This window comes from Linderina pennispora, assembly GCF_002104995.1.
Source record: "Linderina pennispora strain ATCC 12442 chromosome Unknown DL89scaffold_168, whole genome shotgun sequence".
In the NCBI taxonomy this organism is placed as follows: Eukaryota; Fungi; Kickxellomycota; class Kickxellomycetes; order Kickxellales; family Kickxellaceae; genus Linderina; species Linderina pennispora.
Window position 1 is genome coordinate 1 of NW_024468416.1, and position 17,414 is coordinate 17,414.

The window sequence follows — 17,414 nt, forward strand, 5'->3', positions numbered from 1 at the left end:
CAGAGGCTGCTCCGCGCCCACCGTTTGATACTCTCACATACCTTCTCCTATTAATTTCTCACGCCTTTAAACCCCCTTTCTTTTCGCACACAGAATGTCAGACAACTGGGACCGCTACTACTCACCGACATCTGTGGCAGAGATGCCAGTGTTTTACACTGCACTCGCTGTCAGCCTGACCAATATCCCGATTATCGGATATGCGATACACAATCGTGACTACTTGCCAATTAAGAGCAAGAACGTGTGGATTGTGGCCGGGATTGGGCTTGGCAGCACGATCTTCAACGTGTCGTTCAACATCCTCAACGGAATGATGGGATTTGAAGGCGTGCTCGGCTATTGTCGGTTCTGGACAGCGTGGATGATGAGCACACTGGGGCTTGGTTTGTTCCTGAGCCCAATGAACATGCGGCTGATCATCTACTACCGTGTGTTTGTGAAACGGCGGACACACAGCTACACGCACTTCACTATGGCCAAGTTCCTAAGGCGGTACTGGCCGTTTTTCGTGCTATGGATGCCAGTAGTGGTATCGAGCATTGTGGCATCGGTGCTGCCGGCATAGACAGTGCAGCTGGTTGTGGATCACGGACTAAACACCTGCCACACAACTTTAGTTTCCTGTATTTTATCTTTGCCTACTTTGCGCGCAGGTGTTGTGGCGTGGGGACTGTACTTGCGTATGCGCAAGATTGCCAAGGCGTTCAACGAGTTCCGCTGGCACTGTGGACATTGCTCATTTTCACCGCGATTTTTGTGCTTAATCTGGCGGTTATGTTAGCGCAGGGCACGGTATATCCGTGGGGCGGATCTTCCTCGCTTTTGCCAACATGGTGCTCTTCAACTCGTATTTTGGACAATCCTGGGCCCGCCAATCTATGGCACATTTTCAGACGCGAGGCTACGTTGCGGCGGTTCATGGATGATATGCACGAGGACGGGATTCTGGCACAGAAAGCCCATATTGGAAACGCACACAAGCCTGTATGGTGTTGAGGATGGCACCATTCATACGTCAAGCAGTCGGATCTCGGCACCAGTGCGCATGCACCGTATAGCCAGATGCCTACTGCGGTTAACCCTATGGAGAGCAACACCGGTTACTGACCAGTACTCCCCGTATATGCAGCGCCCTGGCAAGTGCCAGCACCACTAGCATCTCCACGGTTGATGCGGCGGCCCAAAGCCGAGGCCGGCTGATCCCTCTGAAAATACTGTATTTAATCCCGTAGCAATGTAATGTGTCATGTAAACAAAATATATCTGCTTTTAATGACTTGGGCTGGCAGTTCGAGAATGAATGTTGGTGTATGAGGAAAACAGCCTAAGAAATAAAGACGCTGATCTCTGATAGGACGGCATCAAGAAATAGAGGATCGCTAGGGGGTTGGGGATAAGCAGTTCCCAACAGGTTCCATCATGCATTGTTGCACTAGGTGTTTGATCCGGGCGGAGGCGGTTACAATATTCCCCGCGCCATGCTTATTGTAAAGGGGTAAAAAGTTGATGACTTTTCCAACAACAGCACCGTCTGAAGTGGCCATTTTTATAGCCAATTCGAAAGAGTGTCCATAGAAACAATGAACTAGAGAGAAAGGAGAAAGAAGGTCTTAGTGGACAGGAGATTAATCGGTATGACACCTACGGGGAATTGTAGCAGCATTTGCTAGTAATTGACGATGTCTCCTGGATCTGGAATGAGGAATACGTCGACCACATAACGTCGATGGGGAAGCTGGTTTTCGACACCATACTGATGGCGTAGTGCAAGCTGGTAGTGCTTTGCCTGAAATATGGTAATGAAGAACAATACTATCCTATCTAGCACTTTCCTTAGTAAGCAAGCAAGATATTTATTCGGAGCCGTACAAAGACGGAGCGGTGCACTCAGAAGTGAGCAGAATCTACGATGCCAAGCAATTGTAACGATCATCATAGTCGGACAAATAGAACGTCCAACAGACCAGCGATCATGGATGACAATCAGGATGCTCGCAAGCTGCTATAGTGAGGACAAGGTTTGTTGTCAAAAACAGCTTGCCAAAGTCAGCTAGATACTTCTGTGGGGAAGGGATTGCAAAGGAGTACTCTTATCTCTGCCTATAGCAAAAACATATAAAGAGGATGAGCTGCTCTAGAACAATATCTTGAAAAAATAATCTACTGCATGTTTACACCATTTATCTCCTCTTATTCTTCTTCCATTTCTAATACCTTGCTGCTGATTCTCTTTCTATATACGCTTATTGAGAAGGATGTCGGATAACTGGGAATACATCTATGTACGGACATCATCAGCAGAGATGCCGGTGTTTTATGCAACGATGGGGATGTGTTTTGCTGAACGTACCGGGTTTGTTGGATTATGCGATATACAACCGCAACTACTTGCCAATAAAGAGCAAGAAATGTCTGGATTTCAGCAGGGATGGGACTCGGCATGACGATGTTTTGCGTTTCGTTCAATATTATCAGTGGGGATGATGGGGTTTGAAGGAGCGCTTGGTATGTGTCCGGTTCTGGACAACATGGATGATGACTGTGTTTGGGTTGGCACTATTCCAGAGCCTGATAAATATGCGCCTAATCGTATACTACCGTGTATTTATCACACAGCAGACACACAGCTACAAGCAGTTTTACGATCCGAAAAGTTCCTGCGGAGGTACTGGCCGTTCTTTGCCATGTGGTTACCAATGGTGATTACTGCGATCGTTGCATTTATTCTACCAGCACGGCCTCACGGTGGAACTTGTGGTGGATCACGGGCTCAACGCATGCCACAACAACTTTAGCTTCCTTTACTTTATTATTGCGTACATTGTCGCGCAGGAACATTGTCGGCGTGGGTTCTGTATTTCCGGATGCGATCGGTGGCAAAGGCATTCAACGAGTTCAAACTTGCGCTGGGGACAATTGTATTATTTACTGCATTTGTGGTACTTATCACGGCGCTCATGCTTTCGCAGGCTCTCGTATATTCATGGGGGCGCATATTAATTGCTTTTTCCAACGCAATACTGCTGAATTCGTACTTCCTCCTGATCTTGTGCCCCCCGATCTATGGACACATGTTCAACCGCGAGGAATGTATGCGACGGTTTCATGGATGAAATGCATCAAGATGGGATTGTTGCACAGCAGGCACGCATCGGAAACGCACACAAGCAGCTGTACGGTATAGAAGAGGGCACAGACTCGTACCTTAAGCAGTCTAACGCAAGCGAAGGTGTACACGCAACATATGGCCAAATGCTTAGTAATGGAAGACATGCAGAAAGTGGAGACAGCACCATCCAGTATTCTGCATATATGCAACAGCTGACAAGCGTCAGCTCCACAAGCATTAACACATCCAGACCCGATGGCCAAAGCCGATATATTCTTTAAGTATATTTTTCTTCTTTGATTGCTGTATAGCAATGAATAAAGATATGCAAGTTACAGATAGTAATCACTATTGCTACCACTTGCTGAAGTGGTTAGACCACTTGTAGAGGATAGTCTGGCCTAAGCTTACAGATACAAAGATATTATCGGAGTACTGATGATTGCTTGGTGTATTTATTTTTTGAGGCAAAGCATAACTGAGACACCAACCCCTATTATTATTTTCCTAGATCACGATGATTACAAAAGCTGGCAAATGTCCTGAAAATCTTGTTGCAGAAGCCGTAAGGATATGGTCTGCACTTGTAACTAGGATGGGGCATGATGCTGAGTATGATATTATTAATGATAGTAAGAGGGTAACAAGAAAAAAAAAAGTAGACCGGTCAGGACTATTGTGTTGCTAACTGATCTGACAAGTAGCGACCAAGTTAGCTAAAATGCAGATAATCCATGATAGCAATTTATATGGATTGCTATCAGCATTCAGAAAGCAAATTAAATTAAATAGTAAAAGGTGATTAAAAGGATTGTTGAATCCACAGGCAAAAAGTGTGCAAAATATCAGCCCGACGGGGGGGTCGAACCCCCAACCTTGAGATTAAGAGTCTCACGCTCTGCCGATTGAGCTAGCCGGGCTGGATTAACGGATTTAGGTCAGCAACTGAGCTATTCCACCTACGAGTCTAGGTTCCTTAAAAATATAATTGAATATCTGGACTCACTACCATTTCATTAGAGGTCATTCAGAGTTAGTTATCTGCACACCAATTATTTATGCATATTGAAACTACTGGCAATTTCAGTGAAATAAAAATTTCACCCAAACTGCTATTGGCATTTTTGGAAAAGTTTTAGTGAACATAATTTCAACCAGAAAGAAAAATCTTTGTATATTAGAGGTAATTATCATTGGGTAATAAAAGTCAATAGAGGTCATTCACAATCACTAAACTAAGTAAAAAATAGCTATATCTTTTAAAACTTTTTATTCTTTTATTTTTTTTGTACTTCTACAAAACCCCATTGGCATCCTGAAAATTTAGTTAATATACAATTAATATGCTACTACTGAGATAGAGGCTGGGTCACAAGAAATCAACTGAAATTTTTTAGGATGCCCAAAGGGGGTTTCAGAGAAGCACCATATTTGGCATCTTTGTTTATTTGTTAATCTAGTTGCTAGAATATTTTTGGCCATTGCTAAACATTCTGTATTTTAAAATATTTATCTACTGCTAGTAATTGATTTCTTATTTGTTAATTAGTTATTCTGATAATAGATATTTAGTTTTTTTAAACTTTTATATTTGTGAATAGCCTCTAATATACAAAGATTTTTCTTTCTGGTTGAAATTATGTTCACTAAAACTTTTCCAAAATGCCAATAGCAGTTTGGGTGAAATTTTTATTTCACTGAAATTGCCAGTAGTTTCAATATGCATAAATAATTGGTGTGCAGATAACTAACTCTGAATGACCTCTAATGAAATGGTAGTGAGTCCAGATATTCAATTATATTTTTAAGGAACCTAGACTCGTAGGTGGAATAGCTCAGTTGCTGACCTAAATCCGTTAATCCAGCCCGGCTAGCTCAATCGGCAGAGCGTGAGACTCTTAATCTCAAGGTTGGGGGTTCGACCCCCCCGTCGGGCTGATATTTTGCACACTTTTTGCCTGTGGATTCAACAATCCTTTTAATCACCTTTTACTATTTAATTTAATTTGCTTTCTGAATGCTGATAGCAATCCATATAAATTGCTATCATGGATTATCTGCATTTTAGCTAACTTGGTCGCTACTTGTCAGATCAGTTAGCAACACAATAGTCCTGACCGGTCTACTTTTTTTTTTTCTTGTTACCCTCTTACTATCATTAATAATATCATACTCAGCATCATGCCCCATCCTAGTTACAAGTGCAGACCATATCCTTACGGCTTCTGCAACAAGATTTTCAGGACATTTGCCAGCTTTTGTAATCATCGTGATCTAGGAAAATAATAATAGGGGTTGGTGTCTCAGTTATGCTTTGCCTCAAAAAATAAATACACCAAGCAATCATCAGTACTCCGATAATATCTTTGTATCTGTAAGCTTAGGCCAGACTATCCTCTACAAGTGGTCTAACCACTTCAGCAAGTGGTAGCAATAGTGATTACTATCTGTAACTTGCATATCTTTATTCATTGCTATACAGCAATCAAAGAAGAAAAATATACTTAAAGAATATATCGGCTTTGGCCATCGGGTCTGGATGTGTTAATGCTTGTGGAGCTGACGCTTGTCAGCTGTTGCATATATGCAGAATACTGGATGGTGCTGTCTCCACTTTCTGCATGTCTTCCATTACTAAGCATTTGGCCATATGTTGCGTGTACACCTTCGCTTGCGTTAGACTGCTTAAGGTACGAGTCTGTGCCCTCTTCTATACCGTACAGCTGCTTGTGTGCGTTTCCGATGCGTGCCTGCTGTGCAACAATCCCATCTTGATGCATTTCATCCATGAACCGTCGCATACATTCCTCGCGGTTGAACATGTGTCCATAGATCGGGGGGCACAAGATCAGGAGGAAGTACGAATTCAGCAGTATTGCGTTGGAAAAAGCAATTAATATGCGCCCCCATGAATATACGAGAGCCTGCGAAAGCATGAGCGCCGTGATAAGTACCACAAATGCAGTAAATAATACAATTGTCCCCAGCGCAAGTTTGAACTCGTTGAATGCCTTTGCCACCGATCGCATCCGGAAATACAGAACCCACGCGACAATGTCCTGCGCGACAATGTACGCAATAATAAAGTAAAGGAAGCTAAAGTTGTTGTGGCATGCGTTGAGCCCGTGATCCACCACAAGTTCCACCGTGAGCCGTGCTGGTAGAATAAATGCAACGATCGCAGTAATCACCATTGGTAACCACATGGCAAAGAACGGCCAGTACCTCCGCAGGAACTTTCGGATCGTAAACTGCTTGTAGCTGTGTGTCTGCTGTGTGATAAATACACGGTAGTATACGATTAGGCGCATATTTATCAGGCTCTGGAATAGTGCCAACCCAAACACAGTCATCATCCATGTTGTCCAGAACCGACACATACCAAGCGCTCCTTCAAACCCCATCATCCCACTGATAATATTGAACGAAACGCAAAACATCGTCATGCCGAGTCCCATCCCTGCTGAAATCCAGACATTCTTGCTCTTTATTGGCAAGTAGTTGCGGTTGTATATCGCATATCCAACAACCGGTACGTTCAGCAAACACATCCCCATCGTTGCATAAAACACCGGCATCTCTGCTGATGATGTCCGTACATAGATGTATTCCCAGTTATCCGACATCCTTCTCAATAAGCGTATATAGAAAGAGAATCAGCAGCAAGGTATTAGAAATGGAAGAAGAATAAGAGGAGATAAATGGTGTAAACATGCAGTAGATTATTTTTTCAAGATATTGTTCTAGAGCAGCTCATCCTCTTTATATGTTTTTGCTATAGGCAGAGATAAGAGTACTCCTTTGCAATCCCTTCCCCACAGAAGTATCTAGCTGACTTTGGCAAGCTGTTTTGACAACAAACCTTGTCCTCACTATAGCAGCTTGCGAGCATCCTGATTGTCATCCATGATCGCTGGTCTGTTGGACGTTCTATTTGTCCGACTATGATGATCGTTACAATTGCTTGGCATCGTAGATTCTGCTCACTTCTGAGTGCACCGGCTCCGTCTTTGTACGGCTCCGAATAAATATCTTGCTTGCTACTAAGGAAAGTGCTAGATAGGATAGTATTGTTCTTCATTACCATATTTCAGGCAAAGCACTACCAGCTTGCACTACGCCATCAGTATGGTGTCGAAAACCAGCTTCCCCATCGACGTTATGTGGTCGACGTATTCCTCATTCCAGATCAGGAGACATCGTCAATTACTAGCAAATGCTGCTACAATTCCCCGTAGGTGTCATACCGATTAATCTCCTGTCCACTAAGACCTTCTTTCTCCTTTCTCTCTAGTTCATTGTTTCTATGACACTCTTTCGAATTGGCTATAAAATGGCCACTTCAGACGGTGCTGTTGTTGGAAAAGTCATCAACTTTTTACCCCTTTACAATAAGCATGGCGCGGGGAATATTGTAACCGCCTCCGCCCGGATCAACACCTAGTGCAACAATGCATGATGGAACCTGTTGGGAACTGCTTATCCCCAACCCCCTAGCGATCCTCTATTTCTTGATGCCGTCCTATCAGAGATCAGCGTCTTTATTTCTTAGGCTGTTTCCTCATACACCAACATTCATTCTCGAACTGCCAGCCAGTCATTAAAAGCAGATATATTTTGTTTACATGACACATTACATTGCTACGGGGATTAAATACAGTATTTTCAGAGGATCAGCCGGCCTCGGCTTTGGGCCGCCGCATCAACCGTGGAGATGCTAGTGGTGCTGGCACTTGCCAGGCGCTGCATATACGGGGAGTACTGGTCAGTACCGGTGTTGCTCTCCATAGGGTTAACCGCAGTAGGCATCTGGCTATACGGTGCATGCGCACTGGTGCCGAGATCCGACTGCTTGACGTATGAATCGGTGCCATCCTCAACACCATACAGGTGCTTGTGTGCGTTTCCAATATGGGCTTTCTGTGCCAGAATCCCGTCCTCGTGCATATCATCCATGAACCGCCGCAACGTAGCCTCGCGTCTGAAAATGTGCCCATAGATTGGCGGGCCCAGGATTGTCCAAAAGTACGAGTTGAAGAGCACCATGTTGGCAAAAGCGAGGAAGATCCGGCCCCACGGATATACCGTGCCCTGCGCTAACATAACCGCCAGATTAAGCACAAAAATCGCGGTGAAAATGAGCAATGTCCACAGTGCCAGCTGGAACTCGTTGAACGCCTTGGCAATCTTGCGCATACGCAAGTACAGTCCCCACGCCACAAACACCTGCGCCGCAAAGTAGGCAAAGATAAAATACAGGAAACTAAAGTTATTGTGGCAGGTGTTTAGTCCGTGATCCACAACCAGCTGCACTGTCTCATGTGCCGGCAGCACCGATGCCACAATGCTCGATACCACTACTGGCATCCATAGCACGAAAAACGGCCAGTACCGCCTTAGGAACTTGGCCATAGTGAAGTGCGTGTAGCTGTGTGTCCGCCGTTTCACAAACACACGGTAGTAGATGATCAGCCGCATGTTCATTGGGCTCAGGAACAAACCAAGCCCCAGTGTGCTCATCATCCACGCTGTCCAGAACCGACAATAGCCGAGCACGCCTTCAAATCCCATCATTCCGTTGAGGATGTTGAACGACACGTTGAAGATCGTGCTGCCAAGCCCAATCCCGGCCACAATCCACACGTTCTTGCTCTTAATTGGCAAGTAGTCACGATTGTGTATCGCATATCCGATAATCGGGATATTGGTCAGGCTGACAGCGAGTACAGTGTAAAACACTGGCATCTCTGCCACAGATGTCGGTGAGTAGTAGCGGTCCCAGTTGTCTGACATTCTGTGTGCGAGAAAGAAAGGGGGTTTAAAGGCGTGAGAAATTAATAGGAAGAAGGTAATGTGAGAGTATCAAACGGTGGGCGCGGAGCAGCCTCTGTCGCATCGAAGAAAACCTCCCGTTGCCTTTAAGTACTGGCCTCCTCTGTCTCACTCAGTTTTCACTCCGCAATGAAGCGTGGTGAGCAAGATAATTAAGCGTGTTACGCAATGTGTGTATGCGCGCCTTTTCGAGGCTCTGTACCACCGCTTTCAGCTGCTTTTCATTCAATCCTCCAGGAATCCATTCTAGCGCTTCTCTCCATGCACAGCGAATCGGCAAACACGCCATTGCCGAGCCTTGTTTGTATTGATCCACACGCTGCCCACATACCCACTCTATCGCCTTGGTTTCCCGACACGTTGGGGTCGGCACATGAAGCAGAAAAGGGCGGTAATAATAGTAGCGCCAAATAGCGGAGGCGTGCTCAGGAACCCGAGTAGCGGATCGCTGCCTGTTTACTGAGTCGATAAAAACCTTTTTCGATGCAAATCGCTGTCCGCATTTCGTCGGCTCAACGGCTCCGGACGGAATCATGCCGCCAATCACCCCACACTCGAAAAAAAAAAACCTTTCTTCAGCCCCGGCAGAACCCTTCCATGGTAACTCGCCACCAAAACAAATCTGCATCCCCTTAGTCTCTTGCATCGCTGCCCTCAAATGCACTATCTGGATCCATAGTGAATCTGGATGTGGTCAGGCTGACACCTGGATGTATTCCCATAGAGTTCGTAAGATGGACTAGGCATATCTGTCGTGTGCTTTATTATCCTCGTTCATAACACCGCATATCCACCAGTGCGCGTTTCCGATTTTCATCTCTACCGTATACTCAGCCATTCTTGTGTAGCGTGTCCAGGACCTATTTTGTTGATAAAAGCTGAACATAGTGTGGTCTGTCTAGTGCAGCACCTCTAGCTGTGTTGTACTTGAGGGTGTGCTTTTATATGTGTTCGATATGGAGTCTACACGCTCCACAGACAAATGCAAATGTGGAAATAACTTGGTACTGATTGCGCTACTGAATGTATACCAACCTTCGTTCTAGTCTGTATGAATCATTTCGCAGTACAAGTAACAAACATAAGTTTGAAAATATGCCCACATATTTTTTACCAACCGGCTTATTATCGATAGGCAATTGGCAGCATCATACCATAGATGCAAGCTGGCTGCAATTCAAATCTAGTACTTGCAGTTCACAGCCAAAATGCACTGTGGGTAGCATTCTCATTGTAGACAGAGAATTGTGATGCCAAGGCAGTACTTTGTTTGGAAACGCCCCCGTACATTACCTGTGATCTTTGACAATACTTCATGTTCCCAAGTCGATTTCCAATAATTAGCACATCGGCCGATTGGCAACAATGCTCAATCTCAGTTTGGAAAAGTTTTCGCTCTGCTTGATTCGGACACCTTCGACTCCCAAAGCATGCATCGGTATATGCATCCTACGCATGCATACGCGTTGCCAAGAGTCCTCTGCCATGCGAACCTTAGATCTCTTCATAATTCGACACGTTCTGTTCCGGCTCAGTCCCCCTTTGTGAATCTGTGGATAGTTTCCTCCCCAAACAATCATCAACAAAGACGATCCTTGCAGTCAGCCAGCTTCAAGCCCAACGGTACTTCCACTCCTTATTTTTGTAGCAGATCACTGCGTCCGGCCACTCCTTGTAATTGCACCTCTTTTGCCCTATGCGGACATTTTGCATTAAACAGCCCACCAATTTGCGGTTCGGAAACCCAGCATTCCCACTTCTAAATATACCTCCAGGTATGTACTCTTGCCAATAGATCTACGAATGGTATTTGTGCCAGCTATACCCACGTTGAACCTATCTGCTTTCACAAATTACCCATGGTGCATTCGCGCCCACGGCAATCGCAGAGGTCAGAAAGAGAATACACCCTTTATTGACATGTGGGTATTCTGCACGTCACAGAAATCATTGCATGGAGGCGAGGGATGATGGAGCGGATGCGGCTGAAGAGTGTAGGGGGCTGTTACAAGCGAAAAATTTCATAGTTTGTTGCAAATGTCTGCAGTGCAGAGTCGAGCTTCCGATTCGTCTTTGCTTCCTCGCCATTATCCAAATTCCATTTTACAACTTTCATATCCACTCTTCACCCTACACATTGGCCAACGCTATGTCTGCCACGCCTAGTCCCCGAGATGGCTATGCGGTTATGAGCTTCACTGGTGGCTCCTCATCGCCTGCTGAGAAACCGATATACTTTGCTGCCGTTGCAATCAGCCTACTCAATATCCCAGCCATTTTATATGCACTCTGGAACCGGAAATACCTGCCGATTAAAGTGAAAAACGTGTGGGTCACAGCTGTTATTGGGTTTGGCTGCTGTATCTTCAACATCAGCTATGGAGCAGTTTCTGGAATGGCAGGATACGAGGGTATCTTTTCACATTGCAAACTGTGGTCGGCTTGGATGATGTTAGCATTGGGACTCGGTATCATGTTGCCAGCAATGGTTCTTCGCCTCGTATTCTACTACCGCGTTTTCATCTTAAAAACTGGCGCGGCTGGCCCTGGAAGCGTACTTGCCAAGCATATCAAAATGTACTGGCCGTTCTACATTCTCTGGCTGCCCCTATTATGTGTCTGTGTAGTGGCCGAGATCCTACCGGACAAGCATACGATCTTCAAGATCAATATCCAAGGAGCAGATGTGTGCATGATGGCTTCACCCTTATCGTACTTCATCATCAGCTACTACTGCTTCATGGCGCTTCTCGCCTGCGGAATGTACATCCGTATGCGCTCGGTCGCCAAAGTCTTCAACGAGTTCAAGCTGGGTCTCTGGATTGTCGCCACGTTCCTCATCAACTGTGCGTTTGACCTGACCATCGTGTTCATGGGTGGTTCAAAGTATCCTTGGGGTCGGATCGTACCAACTATCCTGTACTTGCTCACTTACAACGGATACTTCTGGCTAATCATTGGTCCACCGATTTTTAACCACATGTTCCGCCGTGAAGCAGCATTGAGAGAGATTATCGATACTATGCACAAGGACGGATTCCTTGCTCAGCAAGGGCAACTTGGAAACGTCCGCCGCAACCTCTATGGTCTCAACACCACTTCGTCGGCTACCAAAGTGAGCACCCCTACCCACAGCAAAACACCATTTGAGCAATCAACACGCTTGGAGAGTATGCGAGGAGAAAACTTCCCCTACGAGCGGATGGAGACAAGCAACCATACAGACACAAGCTTGAACACTCCTGAGTCATTATATAGTAAAACCAACCGCTACATTATCTAGTTTTATATATTAACATCCGATGATACAGTGAAATCATGGTATAAACTCAATGTCCATTCTGAATGTCAAAACGAGAACCACTGTTGTTGTGATGGTGAGTAGCTCAAAAACGTTATAAGCAAGGGGTGCACCCATGATATCCATGTGCAGCTGCCAATAGCTATTAATATCTCAGCTACACCAGAACGACCATCTCCAGTAGCGTGGCCCAGACATGTAGACCCTACCTTTGGATTCCTTGATATATGAGATACCCAAATAACTACACAATATGCTGCCCCAATTACGAATGCCAGTGACCTAATGTTTTTGCCAACTTTGGTAAAACAGAATCACCCCTAGAAACCGCATTGCCATTTCAAGGGTAGGCACTACAAATTGCTGATATTAGGTACGACAATAGCCTCTATCCTTTTCGTATATGAGAGTTTTAAGGTCGCTATTTTTAATCCATAACACCGACTCCATGCTGATTGCCATGTATATGTAGCCAAGTGCTCCTTCGTTGTGTATGTGCATTGAGGCTTGACTAGGCTACCATGTTCAAATTTATCCTGCGAATATAACAATCTCCCTGTTAAATGCCAGTACTTATGCTGTTAGTACAGCAGCGAATGCTGCCTTTGTGGCTCTGGCAATCTTGCTGGCAAAAATATGGTTGCTCATTTTTATTATCAGGTTGCCAATTTGCACAATTAGGTGATCTGCCCACCGGACAAGGAAGAAATACAGGCAGAGGTGGAGATTCTCCAACAAAACCTGCCAGAAACCACCATAAAACAGAACCAAATAATCTGGGTTGCTCGATTTCTAACCAAACTATCGCTGGTTGCCTCGGTGGTTTCTGCCTCTTCAGTTTTCTGGCCTCTACTAACCTTCTTGTTTCTACAATATACACTTTATTTTGTTTATATTTGCTATATCACAGACAACTAAACATCAATAATGTGGCGACAGTCGAGCCCTCGTAATGACGAAAACATGAGCTTCGCTGGTGGTTCCTCATCGCCTGCTGAATGGCCCGTTTACGTATCTGTGGTTGTAATCAATCTTTTGAATATCCCAGCAATCATTTACGCGCTCTGGAACCGGAAATACTTGCCGATTAAAGTGAAAAACGTGTGGGTCACGGCTGTTATTGGGTTTGGCTGCTGCATCTTCAACATCAGCTATGGAGCAGTTTCTGGAATGGCAGGATACGAGGGTATCTTTTCACATTGCAAACTGTGGTCGGCTTGGATGATGTTAGCATTGGGACTCGGTGTCATGCTACCAGCAATGGTTCTTCGTCTCATACTGTATTACCGTGTCTTCATCTTTAAATCGTCTGGCACCGGACAAGACAACATTCTGGTTAAGCATGCCAGAGTGTACTGGCCGTTCTACATTCTCTGGTCACCTCTATTGTGCGCCTGCATAGTGGCTGAGATCCTTCCAGGAAACCAGATCATAGACTATGTAGATATAGGAGGAGCACATGTGTGCATGATGGCCCCTGCTATGTCGTACTTCGTCATCAGCTACTACTGTTTCTTGGCCCTTCTCGCTTGTGCACTGTACATCCGCATGCGTTCGGTCGCCAAAGTCTTCAACGAGTTCAAGCTGGGTCTCTGGATTGTCGCCACGTTCCTCATCAACTGCACGCTGGATTTGGCCGTTGTGTTTACTGGTAGTGCAAAATTTGCCTGGGGTCGGATCGTGCCAACCATCCTGTACTTGCTCACTTACAACGGGTACTTTTGGCTGATTATTGGGCCGCCTATTTTTAACCATATCTTCCGGAGAGAGGCAGCACTGAGGGAGATCATAGACATTATGCATGAGGATGGGATTCTTGCCCAGCAGGCCAAGCTTGGGAACGTCCACCGGGACCTCTATGGATTGAACACTGTCTCGGTGGCTACTCGGAGACTTTCTAAAGAGGCCAGCAACGTGCCTTTCGACCAATCGGCCCATCTGGATAGTATACAGACAGGCAGCTTCCCCTACAGCCAGATACAGACCGACAGCCATACAAGCACGAGCCTCGGATCAATAGCAACAGCCGATGATAAAGAGCACCGGCATATTATTTAATTTTCATATACAATAATCGTGACAAACACCAATTTATGCACTGGTGACACAACCACACCTTCTTTTGCTTGATTCTGGCAAGCTTATCACAAAGCACATACACATATTGCGCGCTGGAGCGTGAAACTTGCAGCGGATAATGTTTCAACCACCTTTCTGTATGGTTATCCACAAGCAGTGCTGGCAGTGTGGGGGAGGAGACAAATATAGATCATTGGGGATGCAGTTGTATGCAGCCAGGTACGTGCAGATTTTTCTCCAAAATTCGTTGCTTTTCCCAGAACGAGGAAGCTTCCCCCCATCTGATGCACCACTGCTTTGTATACTGTAGCCATTTCATCCTGGATGCGTTGTTACGCACTTGAACTCTCGAAGAGTTTGGCCTCCAGGGCTGATCCACACATCCACCTGCTGCATAAAATCATGGCATGCATACATGCTGTTTATATGAGCGATCTACTGGCAGTGAGCTCGTTTTATTGTCGTTGGCAATCCAGCAGTTTGCACCGAGGGCCAGCCCAACAAAAACAATCGGCCAATGAGCATGCAGCCTGACCCACGGCATACGTCGAAATCTATGTATGCAGTGCTCTGTCTGTACATCCATTCTCCCCCGTTGCTTCGTTTCGCATTTTTCACCTCTTAAATGTGCCTAATGCACTTTAGCTCTGGTCCCGAGGATGCAGGATCGGAATACGAAAAGGTCCGTTAAGGGCAGGGTCTCTTTTGAAAAGGGTATCTGCGTTGCTCCTTTATATTGGAAACTCCGAAGAAAGCCGACTCCTGGTTATAAGGCGACTGCTCAAACCGAGCGCCGGTTGTGGCCTTTGCTGTTGGTAGTTTGACATAGTATTCCCCGTTTCCGCCTTGTTTCCTGTTTCATGATATAGTATAGACTTGCTGTCTCTCCTTCATATTCCTCACCCCCACCTACTTACCTGCCCTCCAACCAAAGTACCTTTTATTAGAGTCACTTTTCTGCTCACAGCCCCGCTAATTGCACACACAAATGAGCTCGCTGTTTGTTCGAGACTGGGCCAATGCAGATACTGGCACTGGGCCAGCGCCTTCCCCTGCTGAGAAGCCAATCTACTATGTGATAGCTGGACTCAGCCTGGCCAATATTCCATTCATCCTATATATCATCGCATTCCGCAACTACTTGCCTATAAAGGTGAAGAATGTGTGGGTGACGAGTCTTATCGGTCTGGGTAGCACGTTCTTCAACGTTTCGTACGGCCCAGTTTCCGGCTCCTCCGGGTACAGTGGGATATTTTCAAACTGCTATTTCTGGCTCGCCTGGGCATTCCAGTTTTTTGGGCTTGGAATACTGCATTCGGCGCTGTTGCTTCGTCTCATTGTGTACTACCGAGTCTTCATCAGGCGCACGTCGTTCAGGCGGTCGGGAAACAGACTGGCAAACTTTTTGCACAAGTACTGGCCGTTCTTTCTGATACTGTTCCCGTATCTGTTCTCCACCATCTTATCGCACGCACTCAAGGATAAATTCGCTGTGATAACCATGGAGGTGTCTGGCACAAAAATATGTACGTACACTGAAAGCGTAGCGTATTACCTTATCGGGTACTACTATATTCTGGTGCTAGTTGGGCTGTTCCTATACCTGAGCATGCGCAAAGTAGCCAAAGCGTTTAATGAGTTCAAGCTTGCGCTGTGGACAGTGACGACGTTCGCACTCAACGTAATCGTGGAAACAGCGCTGCTGTTTACGGGCAGCAGTATCTATGCGTGGGGCCGACTCCTCCCGACTATTCTGCTCTTTGTCACCTACCAGACGCACTTTTACTGCATCATCCTTGTGCCGATATACAATCACATATTCCGGCGCGAAGAGGCAGTCAAGGAGCTGCTCGATGACATGCGTCAAGACGGTATTCTGGCCAAAAAGGTGCATATCGGGAACATTCACCGCAACCTGTATAACGTCGACAACACAAACTCATCTTTCCTCGGGAGCGCCAGACAAGATTCCAAGATGGGAGAGTCGTCAACAGGCAAGATGGAGAGCGTGCCGGGCAGCGGCTTCGCGTACCAGGAGATTCATCCACCCCACAACGCTACAACAGAGAGTCTTGCTGTTGAAGCTCAAGGGGCACATGGCGGCGATAGATTTGTTCTCTAAGCTATCTAGTTCACCTCCTATCAAACAACCATCTGTGCAAAAGTGTATGAAAATAATAGTGAGCCAATATTTTGCTCGCGCTTATCTCCCGCATTGGGACGATTTCCAGTGTCTGGAGGAGTGTGTGCTGATCTGTATCCTCATGGAAACATGGGTGAAGATGACGGGGATGGACATGCTTGTCTTGGAAATCCAGCGTCATCCTGAATAACTAAATGACAGCCTAGCTAGCAACAACTCTGCACAAAAGCCTTGTTGGAAACCGTGTAGTTTCAGGGATAGCAACTCCAGGCGCTTGCCACCAATTCCAAAGCAATAATTTGAAGTGAAGGCGGCATACTTGCTACAAACACAGGTTTGTACAGGAGCACATGGCGCTACCACAGAGGGCGTAGCGGATAGGCAAATCGCAAGGACTGCAAAGCCCGTTGGCGAATAAGTTGGTGACAGTATCATAGCCACACTTCATATATCACTCTTGCAGCCACACCTAATCACCCTATCGACAGTGATCATCACGACAGGGCTAATAGATGTGGCAGATATGCACAGGCGCATTATCTAATGCAGGGTAATCTATGTAATTTCCACATCCACATGTCCACATGCTGGGGAGTTGAGTGTCACACGGTTTATGTGAAAAAAATAGATTACAGCAGAGCTAAGAGAAAGAAATATAGAGGATATGTCGAGGTGAGATAAGAAGAAAGAAACGCTTGAAACGTGTGTAGGTATAAATTTTGGTGGTTGCTTGTGCGAGGAGGGGTGGTGCGAATTATCACAGGTTTTTCTATGTCACTCGACCAACGTGGTGAACGCCGGCAATGCTGGTGGGATACGGGACAGAATATTGCGCGACAGCCTCGGCGGCCGTGTCTTATTCTTCGTGAATCCCTCGTCGCTCTCAATGTAGTCCTCAGCGAACTGCAGAATCGCCTGCATATCCTCCCGAGTCATCTTCGCGCATA

General features: G+C 45.8%; 3 protein-coding genes and 2 non-coding genes across 5 annotated transcripts; 2 read left to right on the plus strand and 3 right to left on the minus strand.

Annotated features, from left to right (window-relative positions):
• Window positions 1-94: 94 nt before the first annotated feature.
• On the plus strand, window positions 95-568 carry DL89DRAFT_298192 (uncharacterized protein; the record flags this gene model as incomplete). The annotated part of the gene is made up of 1 exon (XM_040890779.1): window positions 95-568. The coding sequence occupies one exon, from the start codon at window positions 95-97 to the stop codon at window positions 566-568; it is 474 nt and encodes a 157-aa protein (XP_040739029.1).
• Window positions 569-3,959: 3,391 nt separating this feature from the next.
• On the minus strand, window positions 3,960-4,032 carry DL89DRAFT_t232. The gene has a single exon. It is a non-coding gene; the product is annotated as a tRNA-Lys (tRNA).
• A 944-nt stretch (window positions 4,033-4,976) lies between these two features.
• On the plus strand, window positions 4,977-5,049 carry DL89DRAFT_t231. Its single transcript has one exon. It is a non-coding gene; the product is annotated as a tRNA-Lys (tRNA).
• A 567-nt stretch (window positions 5,050-5,616) lies between these two features.
• Window positions 5,617-6,881, minus strand: DL89DRAFT_307026 (uncharacterized protein; the record flags this gene model as incomplete). Its single annotated transcript, XM_040890910.1, has 1 exon — window positions 5,617-6,881. Exon 1 carries the CDS (start codon window positions 6,736-6,738, stop codon window positions 5,617-5,619), a length of 1,122 nt encoding a protein of 373 aa, XP_040739030.1. The 5' UTR covers window positions 6,739-6,881.
• Window positions 6,882-7,777: 896 nt separating this feature from the next.
• Window positions 7,778-8,905, minus strand: DL89DRAFT_307028 (uncharacterized protein; the record flags this gene model as incomplete). The annotated part of the gene is made up of 1 exon (XM_040890911.1): window positions 7,778-8,905. One exon carries the CDS (start codon window positions 8,903-8,905, stop codon window positions 7,778-7,780), a length of 1,128 nt encoding a protein of 375 aa, XP_040739031.1.
• Between the last annotated feature and the right edge of the window lie 8,509 nt (window positions 8,906-17,414).